The following is a 22,246-nucleotide window of genomic DNA, read 5'->3' as shown; positions in this document are numbered from 1 at the left end:
AACAACCAAACATATGATCATATAGACAATATGAAAATATAGAACAACACATTTTAGGAATAAGGGTATTACAATAAAAATAATGTTAAAGGTGTTAACAGCGGGGAAAGAAGTGTGTACATGTAATACGAGTTGAAGTGGTTACTATATTCATTGATTACTGCGTTAATTTGTATATTGAGAACCCGATCAATCGGTTTGTATATTTAGCACCCGTTGGATCAGCGTGTATATTTTATTAACTCAGGGCCGGTTACAATGAATTCCCTGAGAAAAGGCTGCTTAACGTTGAATAGAGTAAGACATATAAGAACAGGAAAATTTAAGGACTTAATAAATTATAACAATATTTTAGAGAAAAGGGATCAAAATTTTAAAAGAGAAAAAAATAAATATAATGTAAAGGACGTAAGTATCTTGGAATTACTGAGCGTTCAAGATATTAAAAGTACACAACCAAAAAAATATAAAAAGAAAAAAATTGAACATAATGATGATATAAACATTAAGCACAGTTATGACAAGAGAATAAATTATAATTATTCCGAAAAGGGAAATAATGAGTTTAAGGATAAGGTAGTAAAAAGTGATACGCGTGATATGGAAAGTTTTAACACATTAGAAGCAAATTATAATAGCAAACATGTGAACAGAAGTAGCGGAATCAGGATTGGATATGAAAGAAAACCAAAAGACGATGAAAAGGTATTTAAAAATAAGGAAGGAAAAAATAGTAATGATAATATAAGAGCATTTAATTCAAATCTAGGTAGGTCTAATGGAAAACACAGGGATTATTGGATCCGAAATATGGGTGTAGAGAAGAGACAGTGGCTTAAAAAATACATTTGCCTGACCAGTTTTACAATTACCAATAGTTATATAAATAAGAAGTATCATATTGATATAAAAAAGAAAAAACAAAAGGAAAAGGGAAAGGAAAAAGAAATGATGGAAAATGGTTATTCAATTTTTGAAAGAAGGTCTTTGCAGCTTCTAGATGAGCTTAAAAGGAAAGGCCAAAAGGAAGAAGAAAGAAGAAAAGTAGAAAAAGCTGGAGCGAAAAATGAAGAAAACGATGCAGTTAACAAAAACGCGAAAGGTCTGCAAACAGATTCGGTAGACTACGAAAATAAGAACAAAATTATTAAAAGGATATACAAAGCTTCAATAAATCATGTAAGAGATGAAAATTTGTGGAAAAAATATGTTCAAAACTCATTTGTTATTTCTTCATATTTAGATGCAAGTGACGTAGCAATTTTATTTTGGTGTTTTAGTAAAATAGGGTATAGAGATAATAGATTAATAAACCTATTAAGTACTATTATATTGAAAAAGATAAATGATTTAAGCTGTTGTGCTATTGCACTGGTATTAAATAGTTTTAAAAAATTAGAAATAAAAAAATATGATACTATTGAATTATTAACAAATCAATTTTGCTTTCATATATCTAAATGGACATTTCAAGATATAGCATTGGTGGCTAATTCTTTAGCTTTTTTTTATATATATCATAAAACGTTTTGGAAAAAATGTATTTTAAAATTACAAAATAATTTTTGTTTTTCACATCCCTTACATTTATGTCTAATTGTATCTTCTCTAGCACGACTAGATATTAGAGAAGGTAATGTGCTCCTATGTTTGAGTAGATCAGCCAAGAGGTTAGCAAAAGAATGTACACCAAATAATTTATCTTTAATTATTCATTCTTTTGCAAAATTAAAATTTCATCATCCAAAATTTTATAATTATTTGTATATATTTGTTCATAAGTATTTGGATGAGCAGTTGTTATCGTGTAACTATTGTGAATATACCACATTAAATAAATCTTCTACAGGAGAAGATTTAAAAAAATACAGAAATTCAAATCCTGATGGATTATTATCAATTCAGCAAGATATACATAATTTAAATATCGTACACGATAATTACACAAATGTAGGGGGTATCCATAATAGTACGGAACCTGATCATCTCGTCTGTAATGAAGAAGAAGGTAATAGCAGTATTATAAATGATCATAAGAAGACATATTTTAATAGACAGCATACAGAGGATACGAGAGTAAACATTAAAGAAGGAAAAATATTAGTTACTTCCACAGATGAATATGATGGGAAAGAAATGAGTTGTAGAAAAATAAAGGAGGAAAAAATAAGAAATGTTTTTATAAATAATACTAACAGCAGCAATAATATAAATGAAAGAACTAAGTCATCATTACATGTGACCTATAAAAATAAATTTTTCGATCTACAGTCTTTAGTATTACTACTCTTCTCATGCACTTGTTTAATCTCTTGTACAGAGCAAATGATTTTGAAACTAACTTATTTAATAATGCCTCATAAAGAACACTTAGGAAATCATAAAATTGAAAAATTAAAATACGTGAGTGATTATTTACAGTATGCTTTTCCATCAACATTTGAAAAATTTTCCAGGGATATAAAAGATTTCTATCATTATATTGATACTTATGATATAACAAAAAAAAAATCAAAATATTGCGCAAGATGGATTAGTGAGTTATCAAGAATCTTAGGAAAAATAAATGTAAATCATTTGAAAAATGTTTATATTAACAATATATGTGTTGATATCATGTTAACAGAAGCAAATGTTATTATTCAGTGTTTAGGTCCTTATAGCTATTATATTAATTCGCTAGTTAGTACATCCATATGTGATTTGAAAAAATATATTCTCCAAAAAAAAAAATACAATGTTGTTCCTTTAAGTTACCATGATTGGAATAAGTTAAATGACTACGAGGAAAAAATTCATTTTCTCTATGCTTTTGGCCGAAACGCGGCAAGCTGCCTTTTTCTTAGCTCTAATAAGGAAAAACTAAGCACAGAACAAGTGCGCATGGTTAGTAGTGTGGATATTACGGATACTACAAATGCTGATGATACAGCGGATACTACAAATGCTGATGATACAGCGGATATTACAAATGCTGATGATACAGCGGATATTACAAATGCTGATGATACAGCGGATATTACAAATGCTGATGATACAGCGGATATTACAAATGCTGATGATACAGCGGATACTACAAATTCGATGAATGGCGTATCATTTACAACGGTGGGAGGAAAAACTTTACACAGTGAAAATTGCAGGAGTAGGCAAAATGACGAATATAACAAGAAAATAGACAATTCTTTGGAATTTGGAAAAGAGTTTAAAAACTCAACAGATCGAATGGATATTCACAAAAATTACTCTTCTGATGAAGACAGTGAAATAATTGATTTTATAAAAAGAAGTGGGGATACGAATGCAGAGAGGGACCATACAAATGCGGATTATGATGACATAGGGCGCATTAAAAAATACTTGAAGGGTGAAAAACAATAAAGGCGGTTTAACCACATAAATACTCATAGACATGTATACACACATATAAGCAATACATATATATGTTTTCGCTAAGAAATGTTCTACTTTACAATACAATTAAATGTTAACACCTGTTTTTTAATAAAAGGATTATCTGTTCTCTTAATAAAATTATATTTAAGTGGGCATCTACGTATAAGTATATATATGCATATACATACGTGCGTGCAAACTTACGTACATACATACGAGCATGTTTACCTACGTGAACACTTTCGTACAATATGTATGTAGTGCACTTGCACGCGCCTTCAAAAACAAAGCGATATTTTGGATTATGTGTAAAATTAAATAAAAAAATATAACAAAATTCTTGTAAGCTTAAAATTTCATTTCACCCGCACTTTTAATAACAACATTTAATCATTCATTTAACCTTTTGACAGTTTGTTATACTTTTTATGAACTCATATATGTTACGCATTATTTTCTGTCATTAAATTATTACAACTTAATGATTCGTAAAAAAAAAAAAAATTAAATAATTAAAAATATAAATACTCGCCTTTATCATTTTATACATTTCAATTTTACGTATTTAATTTTTATGTAAAAACTACATACCAGACTTATTACAAGGACAGTTTGCAGCATTTATATTTGGAGATAAAATAAAAAAAATTAATAAAATAAAATAAAATAAAATAAACATATAACACATTAATCCTACTATTAATTCACCCTTGCTAAAGTTAAGGGTAAAAGGATTTGTGATAGTTAGATATTTACCTATTAGACCGATTAGGAGAATAAAGCACAAAACGGGGTAAAATAAAATAAAATAAAAATAAAAAATATATATATAAAAAAACAAAAAATTAATAATAATAATAGTATTTATAATAATAATAGTATTTATAATAATAATAGTATTTATAATAATAATAGTATTAATAATAATACTAATAAAAAAATACCTGTGTACACAAAAAGTTTTATCATAATATCGCAGTATAGCAATGTTGACATATTATGCATTGCTTGTTGAGTAAAAAAAAAAAAAAAAAAATTGAAACTACATATATATAAAATACAATCTATTAAAAAAAATAACGTCATGTATCAATAATTTTTTTTTTATTGTTAGTTATAATTTATTCTGCTGCATGTCCTAAATACTGGAAAACCCTAAGTTTGTAATAATTTTTTTATGTGCAAATTTTTTTTTTTATAATATGTGCTTCACATAAGTATACGTATATACTTACGTATGGAAGGTATACATGTATATGTAAACCCCACAGGAACATAAAAGGAGTGAAGTATTATAACGTATGCAAATAAACGTATGTTGATGTTATTGAAACATATGCATAAAAGGAAAAAAAAAAAAAAAAGAACGAAATAACGAAAGAACGAAAGAACGAGAGAAGGAACAAAACGAACAAAGGAACAAAACGAACAAAGTAACAAATGAACAAAGGAACAAATGAACAAAGGAACAAAACGAACAAAGGAACAAAGGAACAAAGGAACAAAGGAACAAAACGAACAAAGGAACAAAAGAACAAAAGAACGAACGAAGGGACAAATGAAGAAACGAAATAACGAAAGAAAAGAAAAGTGAGAAAAAAAGGGAAAATTAAAATCCGTTTAAAAAGCTGTAGCTTGGGTAGATGGATACACTTTACTGTACTTCACAAGTGTACTTCGATTTTATATGTATTTTTACTTGTTATATACCGAAATCTAAAATAAAAATAAGTGCACATTCATACATCTACATATTTTCAGAGTTCGTGGGTATGCAAATCTATACCATAAAAAAGATATATATATATATATATATATTTATTTATTTATTAAAATATATAAAAATATGTAATTTTTTCCATGATAAAAAAAAAAATTTTTTAAGCATTTATATATATATGCATAAATATATTTAAAAATTTATATCAGATTACTATCTACTTTTGTGTTCATTAAAACACATTCGTTTTATTTTATTTTATTTTATCTTAATTTTTTTTTCTTTTTATGTATTTATTATACTATTATTTACATATGCATTTTTTTAATTTAACTAATACATTAGTTTTATTTTATTAAAAGAAGTTTATTTTTCTTAGCACTGCTGTAGATATTTTTAAGAAAAAAAATTATAAAGATACATCCTAATTTTATAAACTACACGACAGTACGTATGTTTGTACGTATATATATATATATACTTCTGTACAAATAATAATTCTTTTCTATTTATATTCCAAAAGGAATAATTAAAAAATAATACATGTAACAAAGGTAGAGAAAGAAAATTATATATTAAATTAAGGGAAAACATACGTTTAAAAGTATATAGGATTAAATATATATACAATATACATATATATAAATATATATAAATGTATATATGCATAAATTTATATACTAATTTCTTACTTATAGGCATATATATATATATATATGTATTTATATATAAATGTAATATTCCTATGTATTTATTTTTTGTGCATAATATTTATATATATTCACCCTACTACGTAGAAAGTAATATACAATAATTGTATTCACTAATATATTTATATGCAAAGAAATATTTTAATAATTTATTATACACCTCATTATTCGTAATATACATGAACGCACAATTTTTATAAAAATTTAATTTTATGAAAATTAGTATGTACATATTTAAACTATTGTGTATGTATATATGTATATGTACATGTACATTTTTAATTTATATTCATATATACATTTAACTTATTTATATATACATAGTTTAACTTATATATATATACCTATATATTTATTATGTATATATGCTATACATATATAAAGCTGTACATACATATTTACATACTACATACATATTACGTACATACTATGTATATATTCATAGTATACATATATAATATATGTAAAGCTTTAAAAAATTCTAATTTTAGCAAAAATGAAAAAAAAAAAAATATAAAAGTTTTTGTACCATCATTTATGTATTTTTGTGTTATATATATATATATATTTATTTATTTATATATATGCAAATCGCTATATTTAATGTAATACGGTATATCTTGTATATTTCGCTGTACAGTATAATATATACATACATTTATGTATTTATTATGTATAAATGTATTTATATATATATATATATATGCGTTTATATATTTATATATATATATGTTTGTATTTTTTTTATATGTGAATTTTTCATATTTTAAATTAAACCTGGTTTGTATTACAGAAAAATAAGAAAAAAAGATAAGTAAAAAATAAATAGATAGAAAGATATTCTGAAAAAAAAAATAAAAAAGGAAAAGGAATTTGAAATTAACGAATAAAAAAAAAGGAAAAAAATATTAGAATATATGTACTTATACATGTATATATATGTATATATATATATAAGTATTATACATACTTATGTGAACAAGTTTTTTTTCCGAGCAGTCCTTCATTTGGTTACATCCATCTTCATATTTATATCGGCAAAAACGAATGATAAAGATATATATATATGGATATAAGTACATCCATACATGTATAAATATATATAAATGTATGTACATGCATATAAATGCATATAAATATATGTACATGTGTATAATATACCTATATAAGTGTGGTTATGTGCTCATATGCTTATGAATGTGTAGGTTTGTGTAAATATATACTTGCATTATATATATATATATATATATATACTCGAATTTATCTTACAGACTAGTATAATAAGTTTAATATTTTTAACAGTATATTCATTACCCCCACATTTATTCATCCCTTTTTGCCCATTTCCTCGTCCAATTTGGTCTATTTTCACTTACTAGGCCTTTTTCCCCACATTTTTATAATTTCCACGCATACTATTATTTTATCTTATTTTTTTATTTTATTATTATTTTTTTTTTTTTTGTTGTTGTTGCATTATATGGGCAGTATTTATACATTCAATTTTGTACGTTCAATTTTGTTCGTTCATATTTGCACGTTCATTTTTGCGCGTTGTATAACAGGTTTTAATAATATACCATAAAAATGGAAACAAGCAATATTGCACAAATATTATATGCAACAGTAGATCCAAATATAGATATTCGATCTGAAGCAGAATCAAAGTTAAAGCAAGCAAAAGAAACGAATTTTGTTCAGTATATAAATCAATTATCTAACGAATTTTGTAAAGGACAGAATGATCCATACTTAAGGCAAATTGCAGGGTTATTAATAAAAAATGCATTTACAGCTAAAGATAATTATGAAAGTGAAGAAAAAGCTAGATCATGGGATAATTTTCCTGAAGATATAAAAAATGAATTAAAAAATTCATTATTACTTTTATTAAGTCAACAAGGGGAAAAAGTAGTTATCGGTACTGCTTGTCAAATAATATCTATTATAACTAAAATAGAATTATCACATAATAAATCGTCCGAATTATTACATAAACTAGTAAATAATATTATTGAAAAAAATGCATATACAAAAAAATCCTCAACTGTGTGTTTAGCTTATTTAACTGAAGATATTGCAGATATATGCAATGAAAGTAAAACAAAATATGTGTTTACACAACCAGATTTAGATTTAATATTAACAGCTATCATAAATTCTCTATGTGAACCAGCTGAAGAATCAATACATTGCGCAAATATGAAAGTATTATATAACTTAATGTCTTTTATAGACCAAAATTTTAAAACTCAAGTAGAAAGAGATATAATAATGAAAACAGTAATAGATGGATGTAAAGATAATGAAAGAGCAACCGTGCAAATAGCAGCATATGAATGTTTAATAAATATTGTTAGTTATTTTTATTCTTACTTAGATGCATATATGTATGCTATAGGACCATTAACATGGGTAGCTATTGAATCAGACAATGAACGAATAGCTATAAGTGCCATAGAATTTTGGAATACTGTATGTGAAGAAGAAACATTTATAGATCAATATGAACTACAAGAAGGGAAAAAAAATCATAATATAGTAAAACAAGCAATGGTATTTTTATTGCCAAAAATATTTAATGCAATGATAACACAAGAGAGTGAAGATATAGATATTGATGCATGGACTTTATCCATGGCTTCAGCTACTTTTCTTTCCTTAAGTGCACAATTATTAAAAAATGATATAGTTGAACCAGTTATATCTTTCGTAGAAGAAAATTTTATACATGAAGACTGGAGAAGAAGAGATGCAGCTGTATTAGCATATGGTTCAATAATGGAAGGACCAGATACTGAAAAATTGAAACCTTTAGTAGAAGAATCAGTTGGTCAATTGTCAGAAGTATTGAGAGATCCATCTGTTTCTGTTCGTGATACTGCTGCTTGGACTATTGGAAAAATTACTACATATCATTCTGAAATAATTTATAATGTGTTAGGTAATTATAATGATAGCAATTCCTTGTATGGGATATTATTAGAAAGATTAAATGACTACCCTAGAGTAGCAGCTAATGTTTGTTGGGTTTTCAATCAATTAGCAGTTAATAAAAGGAGTTCATATAATAAACTAACAAATAGTTATGGGACAGCATTAGATGATTCTTTTTGTGTATTATGTAAAAAATTGATAGATGTTACATCAAGGGAAGATGCAGATACAAGAAATTTAAGAGAAGCAGCTTTTAATGCACTAAATGTAGTTATTTTAAATGTTTCTGATAATTGTTTTAAATTTATGATTGAATTATTATCCCATATGATGTATTTATTAACAAATACTTATCTTAATGCATTAACAGAAGAAGTGAAATCATTACAAGGGTATTATTGTGGTACTATGCAATTTATAATTAATCGGTTAGGTAATCAATGTAAACCATTTCTTAAACCAATATATTTGTGTATATTTAGATTATTTGAAATTAGAACAGATATATGTGAAGATGCTTTATTAGCATGTAGTGCTATTATAAATGTAATGGCAGAAGACTTTAGAGAACACCTTAAAACTTTTCTAAATGTTATATTTAAAGGATTAAGAAATGTGTCTGAAACATCGACATGTAAAATATGTATAGAAATGATATCAGATATTTGTATACCTTGGACATCTGAATATGAAAAAGAGATGGAATTAATTCTAGAATGTTTATGGGATGCATTAAAAACAATAGGTGTACATGATTCTATAAAAATTAGTATATTAACAGTGTTAGGAGATATTGCTACAGCACTGAATAGAAATTTCTCTAGGTATCTAAATTTTTTTGCTAACATATTATCAGAAACATCAAAGATTACTATAAGTTCTGGACCACCAGAAAATGATGATTGGATTAATTATGTTTTCGAGTTAAGAGATGCTATCTTACTAACTTACAGTAATATTATTTATGCACTAATTGATGGTAATGAAGTAGTAAAACTCAAGGTATATATACCTAATATTTTAGACCTAATTGAATTAATTCTAATAAAAGAGATAAATCATTTTAATGCACAAAATTTCCAGAATGCCGTATCTCTTTTGGGGGATCTGGTGCATGCGTATGGGTATGAATTAATTGAAAATTCTAAACTAACTGATTTAATTATATCTGTTTATGGGAAAATTGATATCTTGTCTAGCCAAGGAGATGAAAAATGTGAATCTTGTGTTTCCAAAATTAAGTGGCTCAAGAGCATATGCAATGCGAGGTTGGGCCAAAAATGAGAAAGCACATACGCACGTATGTGTACACATATGCATGTTAATATATTCCCATTGGTGGGGTATGCACATTGTAAATGTAGTCTTAAATCCGCTGGTACTTTCAATATTATGAAAACAGCAAATGGATGTATGCATTTATATTTGGAAGTATAACACACATGAGTATGTATAAATTTGTGTATACACATTTCGAAGTTCAGTAGTTTTAATATTCCAAGGAAAATAGAAAAAAAAAAAAAAAAAAAAAAGGGTAAAATTCAAACAAATTAAATTTCTTTAATTAATGGAGTAATAACATTTATTACGTGTTAATATAAAACAAGATATGTATACGTATGTATGTATGGATTTTTTTATGTATGTGTATAATCTGTCATATCTGAAAATTTAATTTTTTTTTTTTTTGCGCATCCTCCGCACGTACTTTATATGTTTTTATATATTTGTTTTTTCCCTTTTCTTTTTATATTTTTTCTTTCTTTCTTTTTTCTTCTTATCACTTTTCTCTCTCCTCTTCTCTTTTCTTCTTTTTTTTTTTTTTTTTTTTTCTTTTTTTACTAATTTATATACTACTTCGCAGTTTGCTTCTAATTTAACAAATATTCTACTTTCCTTTTTTCTCGTTAATTCACATTGTTTTTTTTTTCTTCCCGTCTGATTTCTTATCCTTCTCTATTTCGTCCTAATTTTTAAAATTCTCAAATTCTGAACTTCCTATTTCCTAAACTTTGCAATTCAACTTTGAATTTTCTGAACACCTTAAATTCTTCATTTATATTCTTCTGCTTTCTTTGCCTCATCATTTATATACTACATTTCTTTGCCTCTTCATTTATATACTTCTAGATTTCCTTACCTTATCATTTATAAACTATATTTCTTAGCCTCATCATTTATAAACTATATTTCTTAGCCTCATTATTTATAAACTACAATTGCTTACATCATAATTTCTTTGCCATATAATTAATTTATTACTTATTTTATTTATTTCTCATTTTATTTACTTCTCAATTTATTTACTTCTCAATTTATTTACTTCTCAATTTATTTACTTCTCAATTTATTTACTTCTCAATTTATTTACTTCTCAGTTTATTTACTTCTCAATTTATTTACTTCTTAATTTCTTTATCCCTGTTGTCATATTTCCAAATGATCCTTCGTTTATTCCTTCCTCTCTATTCTTATTGCCTCCACTGGCTTTTCTTCTTATCTTACTTCCATTTAATTTATTATTTTCCTTACTCATATAAACATCGTGTTTATATGCCAGCTCCACAACACGCTTCTTTCTATAATAATTCTTTTTTTTTTTTTTTTTTTATACATAGTACATTTCATTTAAAATTAATAACTGCATTATACTATTTATTTTAGTTTTATTTCTATAATTAAAATATAGTAATATTTTTCGAATTTTTCACTTTCATATTTTTAAAGCGAAAATTTTCATATTATCTGCATGTGTGTACATACATACATGCCTTCAACTTTATTTTTTTTTTTTTTTCTAATTAAACTTTTTCTTTTACTGTTTCTAATCTAAAAATGAAGAAAATACCTCATTAAACTGTTTTAACTCTATCTTTTGAATTATAATCATTTATATCCATACATATACACATTTACTTTTGTATATGTTTTTTCCATTAGTTGTTTTTTCAGTTTTCGCACTATTGTATCTTTTATATATTTTTCTTAAAATTTTAAAAGCCCTAAGCTAATTAATAAGACATAATCTGTATAAACATTACACTTATTTGTGCTTAATATTATTATACTATATTTTTTTTTTTTTTCATACTTTAATCCGATTTTATCTTCGTGCATTAAGTAAATCCCATCTCATTGCACTAATTAAATTTCCTCCCTATAGTCTTTTGTGGCTTTCTTCCTTCTATACTTCTTTTCTTCTATTCTTGTTCACTTCTTGCCTTTTTTACTTCTACACTTGTTCTCTTCTTGCCTTTTTTACTTCTATTCTTGTTCACTTCTTGCCTTTTTTACTTCTACACTTGTTCTCTTCTTGCCTTTTTTACTTCTACACTTGTTCTCTTCTTGCCTTTTTTACTTCTATTCTTGTTCTCTTCTTGCCTTTTTTACTTCTACACTTGTGCACTTCTTGCCTTTTTTACTTCTACACTTGTGCACTTCTTGCCTTCATTTACTGCTTAACTTGTATGTTTGTTTCTTTGTCTTTTTTTTTTTTCCAAATCTATTTAACTCCGAATATTTTCAATTAAGTAATAAACAAACTTTAGTACCAATATTACACCTTATTTTTAAAATATTATTTTTCAAAATTTTGTAAAATGTATACAGGGTGACATTATTTAAAAATAAACTTCACTGAAATATGTGCATTAAGTTTTTTGGTTTATATATGAAACTACTGAGCTAGTTAAATAGTGGGGGTTCTGTTTCTGAACAATTACATGTGTGTACGAATGTATATTTTATATATGTGTGAATGTAAGTCGTACGTAGTTTTCATGTAAGTAGTGTGCACGCATTATATATGCCTACACACTAACGAAAATGACGCTCTACTACGTCATCAGTATATTTTAACTTAATAGAATTGTACTATTTGATCATTTATCAGTTGGGAATGAAACAGACTACACTGGAGTGTGCTAAAAGCTCAAAAATTGGAAAAAAGTCCATTTTTCTATTTTCATTTTGCAGTAAATTGTTCTGCTGGTTTTGTTTGTTTTTTTTATTTTTTTTATTTTTTTTATTTTTATTTTTTTTTTCTACAAGTATTTTACAATACAAGAAAAATATTATGAGCAGTTAAAAAAGAACATACGTAGAAGAGCAAACTTTAAAAATAAAAAAAAAATACAAAAAATTTTTTTTTTTTTAAATTCACTGTTGGAATAATATGAAATCATACATAATCCAGAGATAGTATAAAATTCTTGTGAAATATAAAAATTGTTCTTTTTTAAATAGCAAATGAAGGAATAAATTTGATGTAAAGTATTATATATGAGTAATTAAAATGCTAAGCAGAAGAATAGAGAAAAGTGAAGGATAAAGAAATGGAAATGGTCAAGTGGTCAGGAAAAGAAGAGCATGACCATGGGAGAGAAAAATTATACGATAAAAAAAAAAAAAAAAAAAAAAAAATTGAGATAAAACATAACAGGGAGGAGAAGAAACAAAAATAACTACGCTCCTTTAAGCCAGTTAAAAGCAAAAGCCTGGATAAAACATTATAAAGACTAGTTAAGAATAGCTTAAAAAAGGGAGAAAAATAGGGAAAATATATAGAAAAAAATAGGGAAAATATATAGAAAAAAATAGGAAAAATATATAGAAAAAAATAGGAAAAATATATAGAAACAAATATAAAAAATTTAGGAAAAAAAACAGAGGAAAAAGAAGGGGGGAAAATAGGAAAAAATTGGGAACTAATCGGGGAAAAAATAAAATAATGCAAAATAATGTGAAAAATGAACAAAATGAAAGTCAGAAAAACGTTCGTTCTAATTATTGGGGGTGGACCCACTGGAATAACAACAGGCATGTATTTACAGAAGCATAAGATACCTCACATATTAATTGAAAAAGATAAATGCATAGGAAAGACACCCAAAGCACATTATTATAATAATCAAACTATGGAGGCATGGAGAAGCATTTTCCACTTAGATAAATGTTTCCTGAACGAAACAGAGGATTTAAATTTATGGAAGACTTTTCAATATGGCTTAAGTATTAAAAAAGATAAAACTATAATATCTTATAATAATTTTTATAACAAATACACTTATAAAGACACGTATTATGAAGATATAAGTCCATCGAAAGTAACTCATTTATCTCAATATAAATTATTAGGAATCCTGTATAACTATTATCTAAATAAAGTAAAATGTAATAGTATCCAAAAAAGGGAATTTTTAAAAAATATGCGGTTGAAGTTATCGACCCATAAAATTTTAAAAAGTATATATAATAAATCCAGCTTAAAGGATAAATCGGGTAACCCTAATAATTTATCTTACAGGGATCGGGAAAATGAGGGAGGAGAATTATTATATGATAATTTTTTTACATATGATCCATCCGAATTCTTAATGGGATACGAATACGTAAACTTTTGGAACATGAATGAACTGAAAAATGGACTTCATTTTGAGAGCGCTAGAAATAACAAGGAAGAAAAAGGCAACAAGTACCAGTCTGCCGATAAGGGTGATATTGGAAGCATTAGAAGTAGTGGTAGTAGTAGTAGTAGTAGTAGTAGTGGTAGTAGTGGTAGTAGTGGTAGTAGTGGTAGTAGTGGTAGTAGTGGTAGTAGTGGTAGTAGTGATGGTAGCGCTGGAAGTAGCGGTTGCGTGGGTGGAGGCAAAAATAATAATGTGTATTTCTTAGAGGAGAGGGAAAGTTGTTCAAACGGTATAGTAATAACAAGGGTTAAAAACTTATATAACCATGAAGAGGAAGTAATTTTAAGTAATTACGTTTTTGTTTGCGAAGGAGGAAAAAGTAGCATAAAGGAGGAATTGAATATTAACGATGAGAATAAGAAAGATTACATGAAGTTTATAAATATACATTTCAGTTCAACCATTTTAGTAAAATTAGTAAGATATAATCCTTCTATGTTATATTTTTTATTTAATAAATACATAGGTATTTTAGTTTGCCATAATTACAGAGATGGAGATTTTATTTTGCATATGCCATATATAAATATAAAAGAAGCAGAAATTTATAGTAACAAAAGTAAATGCCTTGAAATAATAAATAAATTAATTGAGTTTCCTTTACATGATATTAATATACACAATATATATAGATGGACAATGCATAGTTCAATTGCTTCAACATTTATTGATAAAAAAACGAAAAGAATTATTCTTTTAGGAGATGCAGCACATAAATTACCCCCCTCCGGGGGTTTTGGGTTAAACTTAGGAATTGGGGATGTCTTAAATATAATCTGGAAAATTATTAGAATTTATATTTTAAAAAAAAATTTTTTTTTAGATAATAAACAAAATATAAAGAACAGATGTAATACCTCTGATAATATTAAACGAACTGGTTATGAATCTTACATGCACAATGAAATAAAAAATTTTTGCCATTATTTTGATATGCTAAATATTGGGGATAAAAAAGTAAAAAAAAAAATTGATAACTATATAGAATCATACAATATTGAAAGGAAGTTGGTAGCTAATTTTACAATTTACCATGCTGTGAAAAATTATGAAAAAGGGAACAACATACCGAATATTTTAGGATACAATCATACCATGCTGGTAAATTTTTTAACTACATATGCAATCCATATTGTCCAGAAATTCGGTTTCTTTCACCATCTATTTACTAACGCTAGAACGGTTCTTAAATTTTTTAATAACCTTCCTTATATATTTGAATGGAATCAAAGGAGAGCACAAAAACTGATTGGAAATAAAGGGAACATACTGACACTATTATATCCTGGAGTGGATTCCTGCTACTCATATATAAACACAATTTCTGAAATAAGTGAGGAAGAAGAAAAATTAGGGGGGGATTTCTCCCCCTATAACGAGAAGTACAAAACTGGTGTGATGAATGGTACGGAAAATGATGGTAAGAATAGCAATAAAAAAAATATATCCCCATGTGATAAAATTACAAATTGCTCGGAAGATACACAAATGATAGGGGGGGAGGATACTCTCAGCACTGAAATTTCGACGAGTGAAACTGCGCAAATTGCGCGATATAAGCGCAAGATAGGCAGTAATTATAACCGTAGCTACAGTGATGAGGGTTTAAAGTTCAGTAGAGGTGAAAAATACATAACAGAGAGTAATATTTACAATTATAACAACAACAACAATAATAATAAAAATAATAATAATAATGTTATATGTAATAATAATAATAATAATGTTATATGTAATAATAATAATAATAATGTTATATGTAATAATAATAAAAATAATGTTATATGTAATAATAATAAAAATAATGTTATATGTAATAATAATAATAATAATAAAAATAATAATAAAAGTATTAATAATGAGGAGTCACCTCTAAAGAGGAATATCTTTGTAGAAAAAAATGAAAATATACCTAAGTTAAAAGTGTGCAAAAACATATATGAGTACGAAATTACGAATATAAATGGAGCCAAAATACCTCATTTTAATCTTTATACAATGGACAAAAATTATATTTATAAATTATCTACTGTTGACCTACCTATATTTAATAATCCTCATTTATCCATATTAATTATTTTATTTGACAATACAACATTAAACGGATTGATTGACTTTTTGTCTATACATAATATATCAAAAGAGAAATTCTCTATTTGTTTTTGGGATTCCGATATTTTAATATATAAGAATCCGAAAAATCAATCTATTGGTATTTTAACACAAGAAGATGGTAAAAGCTTAAAGGAGGAAAACACATGTAATGATATAATATTTTTAAATGATTATGTTTTATTAGAAAATGAACAAAACGATCTTAAAGGACAAACAACAAATATAGAACATATTCAAATAAATGCAAAAAGTTATAACGTCAATTATGTATTTACATCAAAACTAATTAAGAACATGTTTTTAAACACTCTAAATCTAAAGTCATATAAATCATTTGTATTTTTAAGGCCCGATAGACACATTATATCAGCTTGTGATGATAATTTATATGATCATATTAAGAAAATAAATAAAATATATATTTAATCCATAGTAGCAAAGAAAAGCACTGTAATAAAGCGCTCTCACACTATTATGAACACGTATTTATTTTTGCTATCCTTTTTTTTTTTTTTTTTTTTTTTTTCATTTGACCTTTTTTACAATAGTTAGCTGTTTTGGAATTAATGCAAATTCTCTTTTTTGTTAGGCATCGATTGTGCAGAGTTATAAATAAATGCATAGATGTACATACCTGCGTAAATACATGTCTACGCGGGTAGGCATATATATATATATATGTGCATATGTAGTTGCATATGCGTGTTTACCTAATCATTTGTTGTTCATTCTTTTTTAAGCTTTTCACACAAATGCACCTATTTTGGGAAATTATGTTAGTCTGTTTTATTTGATATCTAAACACTTCGTGGTAGATCATTTGATATGTGTTATTCGTTTTTTTTATTCATTTTTTATTCTTATTTCTCTTTGTTTTCCTTGGGGATACAAGAATTATTCTGAATGAATAATAAAAAATTAAATTTTAAACATATACTAAAAAAAAAAAAAAAAAATATAGGATTTAAATTAATGATGTAATTTAGTACCCATGTTATAGCACATAATTGTAAGTTTTTTTTTTTTTTTTCTTCTTTTTTCTTGCAATATTAAAAGCAAAATTTTTTTATTATATTTAAATACATGGTTTAAAATTAGAATAAGTCGAAATAAATTATAATATTTATACCTTATTTTTATATAAATGAAAACTATAAACAAGTTTATTGCACACCTTTTTTATCATTCAAAGATTTTAACGGTATAAGGCGTTTTGTATAATTGTGTGTGATCCCTAGATAGGCATAGGTACGTACACGTACATAAATATCTAATACATATATATATAAGTACATATCTATTCATGAGCCTTATATTTCATTATTTTGTGCACACAAATTAACCTACTTTACACTGTCCAAAAAAAGCAGGTACAAAAAATAGAACAAACCATTTATGGCACAAGATTTTTGTTTCATTCCATACATTTGTGCACACGAAGCACTTAAGCTCGTAAATTATTTTTCGTGAAAAAGATAGCTTTGAAAATATATGGAAAAAGACATTTGCTTTCATGAAATAATAAAAAATAAAATAAAAAGTGTTGAAACGAAGGTGTAAATTTGTACATTGAAGTTCAACTAAAAATGAGACAAAGGGCGCGAAAAAGGAAATTGATAAATTATATGTGATAAAATGAAGATAATAAAATAAAAGAGTAATAATATCCAATTAAATATAAATGAGTACTGCAAATAGTGTAATATGCCTCAAAGTGAAATAAATACAACAGTTGAACTTTTTTGTTTCATACATATATATATATATATATATATGCACATATATTTATTTATACATACAAAATGGTTTCATGTGCAAATCTCTCAAGTATATTAAAATATAACGATATGAGATTTATTTCATATATATATCAGTTAGCCACGTTTGGCAAATTTTAAATACTTTTTCCTATCGTATAGTGATATATATATATATATATATACACTTGAAAATATAAAAAAACATTTTTTATATGGAAATTTCAAAGTATACTTATTTATAAATACACAAGCATATACACTATACCCAGTGTTGTGTAAACATACTACCGGAGTGTGCTTAGTGTGATACGTAAAGTGTTGACATCACAAGTTCAAAAGATTTTTACAAATTTTTTTTTTAAAATATGCTTCATATATATATTCGCACCCGTACATATATGAACGCGCACGCATATACATACTTATACGTACATATACATACTTATACGTACATATACATACTTATACGTACATATACATACTAATGCGTACATATAAATACTTATACATACATATACATACTTATACATACATACACATACATGTACATACATATACATGTATATGCACGTAACGAGACGAGTCCGAATTTCACTTCTGTATTTCCGTTTTTAAATTTGAACACTTAAGGTGAGCATACGTTTCGCAATTTGAAATGTTTGATGGATAATCTGTTTGTACAGTCGTGTGTAAAATTTTGTATTTGTTTTGACATAGAATGGTAGCATTATTTAAAACAGTATGTGCAAAATTTTTGTGTGCAACTATGTGACAAGCTAAGGCTGGTTTTCCAATGGATAAGGACCATACGTGTAAATCATGAACGTCTATAACACCTGGTATTTTTAGTAAATCATTTTTAATATCAATTAAATTAATACTTACTGGTGTTCCTTCCATTAAAACATTTAGAATTTCTTTTATTACTGATATAGTTGTTGAGAAAACAATAAAACAAAAAATGATGGAGCAAATTGGATCTGTAATTGAGTATTTAGGATTGTACCAAATAATTAACGATGCAATCATAACACCAATATTTTGAAGTAAATCACTAAGAGCATGAAGATATGCTGTTTTTAAACTTATGCTATTCATTTCATTATGTGCATGAGCATGTGCATGCCCATGTGTATGTCCATAATGATGCTTATGATCGTGCTTGTGACTATCAAAAGAATCTCCTTCAATAAAATGATTATCATGTGAATCATGAACTACATTCTCTTCATCGTTTCCATTTGATAACATGAATGAATTATCACTACTTCCAATATTATCTTGGTGTAAATTATTATAAGAATGCTTTTTTTTTTTCTTTTTTTTTTTATTATTTATATCATTTAAGTTATTACTTTTATTTATATAATCAACAATTCCTACTTTAAAGTTACCATCCCCTTGATGGTCTTCATCATTCCCATTATTACTACTATTATGAAATGTATGCTTTGATGAATTTAACGAATTGTCCATTTTTTTTTCTACCTGTCCATCTTCATCTTCTTCCTCCCCTCCTCTTTCTTCACCTCCTCCTTCTACTTCTCTTCCCTCTGCTGCTACTTTCTCATCAAGTGAATTGTCGTTACTAAATTTATTTACATTTTCGTAATAATCAAAAGCAACGTAACTACAAGAGCTTGTATTGATTTTACCGATTGAAATGTTGTTGTTAAATGAAGCATCCTCATCCCCTAAAATAATATCACTATTTATATTTTTATATTTACTATTTTTTGACATCGTTCTTATACTGCCCAACGTATTAACAAGTGTGTGATCATGAGATCCATCACTGTGACTACATCTTCTATTGCCAATAAATTCAAATCCATGTGAATGAACTTTTAAAACAAATGCTATAAATATGTTTGCTAACGTACTTACAAAAGCAGTAACAAACATTATATACCCATCTACAATTTCTACTTCAAATAATCTAAAAACGGCACTATACAAGATATACGCAGATAATGCCCATATAAAAAAAATGGAAAATAATGCCCCTATTATTTCGGCTCGATGATATCCAAAAGACATATCAACATTCCCCTCAAAAGTTGAAACATAAATTGAAAAAAGATTTAATGCAAATGATAACAAGTCACAAAACAAATGAGATGCATCAGTCATTAAGGATAAAGAATTAGATATTATAGCAGCAATAATTTCAATTATCATAAATATTATACATATAACACTTGCAAAAATTAATTTCTTCGTTGCCTTTTTTTGTGAGCTGTCATATAAATGAGACATTCTATCCATAAAGTTCATATTGTCATCCATACCTAACAGTGATCGATCCATTTTGCTCATTTCGCGCTAATCTCACATAAAGGTATGTATCGATGGGCGTATGTATAGATGTATGTATAAATGTACATATATATATGTATATATGTGTATATACATATATATTCGAGCACATTTGTACATATATCTGTACATAATGTAAGAAATTATTTATTTAAATGTGTGTATAAAAAAAAAAAAAAAAATTCTTATAAAATGAGATCTTTCAAAGGAGGGTATACTTTATAGCTGTTTCCTTAAATGCTACATACTATTTTGTTCGCATTATATATTTTTTAAATACATACGTATTCGTATATATACGCACACGTAAGTTTATATATTTGTATATGCGTATGTATCTATATATGTATGCGTATAAGTATGTATGTACATATGTTTGTACTCATATATATACACATGTATATTCGTTCTTCCAAAAAATAGCAGAGCTTTCAAAACAGATCGAGCTTTGAAATTTTAGTGTGTCATATTTTTGCTCTACTGTTTTATAATTGTACACATTTGGTAGGATACATGTATGGATGTTTGCACGTATGCACATTGACATATACTTAACAAAAGAAATAATAAATACTAAAAAAATATATCTTTTAAATAATTTAAAATAAAAACATATTTATTCTTTTAAAAACGAAAAACTGCATTTTTATACTATAACTAAAAAAACAAAAAAAAAAAAAAATATATCAGAAATTATAATATTTTATCAGGAAAAGGGATGATTAAGATAGCCCAACTCTTCTCTCTTTTTTTTTTTTTTTTCTCAATATTTTTTTCTAATCTTTCTCATTATTTTTTTCCTAATATTTCTCATTATTTTTTTCCTAATATTTCTCATTATTTTTTTCCTAATATTTCTCAATATTTTATTATTATTATTTTTTTTTTTTTTTGCTTATTTCGGTTCAACACATACGAAGAATACAATCTCGAAACGCTAAATGAAAACGATTTTGTTGAAATAATCACTTAGAAGAAAAAGCTAATGGATAGCATATATAAAGAGTATATGTACCCTTAAGACTCAAAATATCAATTCAAAAAATATGCAATATGTATATGTGTTTACACAATCCATTAAACGGACAAAGGAGTATCTAATGACTACAAGAAAATACGAAGAATCCCACGTCAAACAGAAATATTTAAATACTTTAATTTAAACAAACAATAGCCTGTGTATTTTTTATTTTTTTTATAGATTTACATTTTAACTTACTAGAGATCGGAGTGTAAATTGTTGAACATCGCTTGTATATATGCAAGAATATGTAAGTACATGTGCAAATATATACGTACATAAATACGTACACATATATATATGTGTAACTCATAACACATTTTTTGGACAATATATTGAAAGAACATATTTTAACACATTTTAAAAATGCAAATGAAAGGTAGCTAAAAAAAAAAAAAAAAAAAAATAGCTAGATTAAAAACAATATATTGGAAGAAGCACACTTGGGCTTAACCTTAATTTTTCCACTATCTAGTTAATATTATCCTTAAAATAAAACTTAGCGTTCGCTATAATTTTAAAGTAATAAACATTATCCATGTTTAACAAGTAAAAGGAGAAAAAATGAAATTAATTGAAATAAAATGAAAAATATAAAAAAGAAATAAAACAAAATAAAGCAATATAAAACAAAATAAAGCAAAATAAAACAAAATAAAACAAAATAAACTACAGTAATATGAAATAAAAACATGATCATTAAAATCGTACATTAACTTCTTCCCTATTAGTGTATTAAAGAATTTTAAGGAGCTCAGTAGAGGCTCTTCTATTACACAAGTATCATTTTAGAAAGAAGA

At 25.9% G+C, this 22,246-nt stretch overlaps 4 protein-coding genes across 4 annotated transcripts; 3 read left to right on the top strand and 1 right to left on the bottom strand.

Annotated features, from left to right (window-relative positions):
* Positions 1 to 258: 258 nt before the first annotated feature.
* PmUG01_14041200 (RAP protein, putative) lies at positions 259 to 3,381 on the top strand (the record flags this gene model as incomplete). Its single annotated transcript, XM_029007974.1, has 1 exon — positions 259 to 3,381. One exon carries the CDS (start codon positions 259 to 261, stop codon positions 3,379 to 3,381), a length of 3,123 nt encoding a protein of 1,040 aa, XP_028864310.1.
* A 4,032-nt stretch (positions 3,382 to 7,413) lies between these two features.
* PmUG01_14041100 (importin beta, putative) lies at positions 7,414 to 10,047 on the top strand (the record flags this gene model as incomplete). Its single annotated transcript, XM_029007973.1, has 1 exon — positions 7,414 to 10,047. The coding sequence occupies one exon, from the start codon at positions 7,414 to 7,416 to the stop codon at positions 10,045 to 10,047; it is 2,634 nt and encodes an 877-aa protein (XP_028864309.1).
* A 3,473-nt stretch (positions 10,048 to 13,520) lies between these two features.
* PmUG01_14041000 (FAD-dependent monooxygenase, putative) lies at positions 13,521 to 16,772 on the top strand (the record flags this gene model as incomplete). The annotated part of the gene is made up of 1 exon (XM_029007972.1): positions 13,521 to 16,772. The coding sequence occupies one exon, from the start codon at positions 13,521 to 13,523 to the stop codon at positions 16,770 to 16,772; it is 3,252 nt and encodes a 1,083-aa protein (XP_028864308.1).
* Positions 16,773 to 18,697: 1,925 nt separating this feature from the next.
* CDF (cation diffusion facilitator family protein, putative) lies at positions 18,698 to 20,416 on the bottom strand (the record flags this gene model as incomplete). The annotated part of the gene is made up of 1 exon (XM_029007971.1): positions 18,698 to 20,416. One exon carries the CDS (start codon positions 20,414 to 20,416, stop codon positions 18,698 to 18,700), a length of 1,719 nt encoding a protein of 572 aa, XP_028864307.1.
* Between the last annotated feature and the right edge of the window lie 1,830 nt (positions 20,417 to 22,246).

This window comes from Plasmodium malariae (assembly GCF_900090045.1).
Source record: "Plasmodium malariae genome assembly, chromosome: 14".
Classification (NCBI taxonomy): Eukaryota; Apicomplexa; class Aconoidasida; order Haemosporida; family Plasmodiidae; genus Plasmodium; species Plasmodium malariae.
Note: the sequence above shows the minus strand (reverse complement) of the source record. Positions and strands in the feature narration are given on the sequence as shown.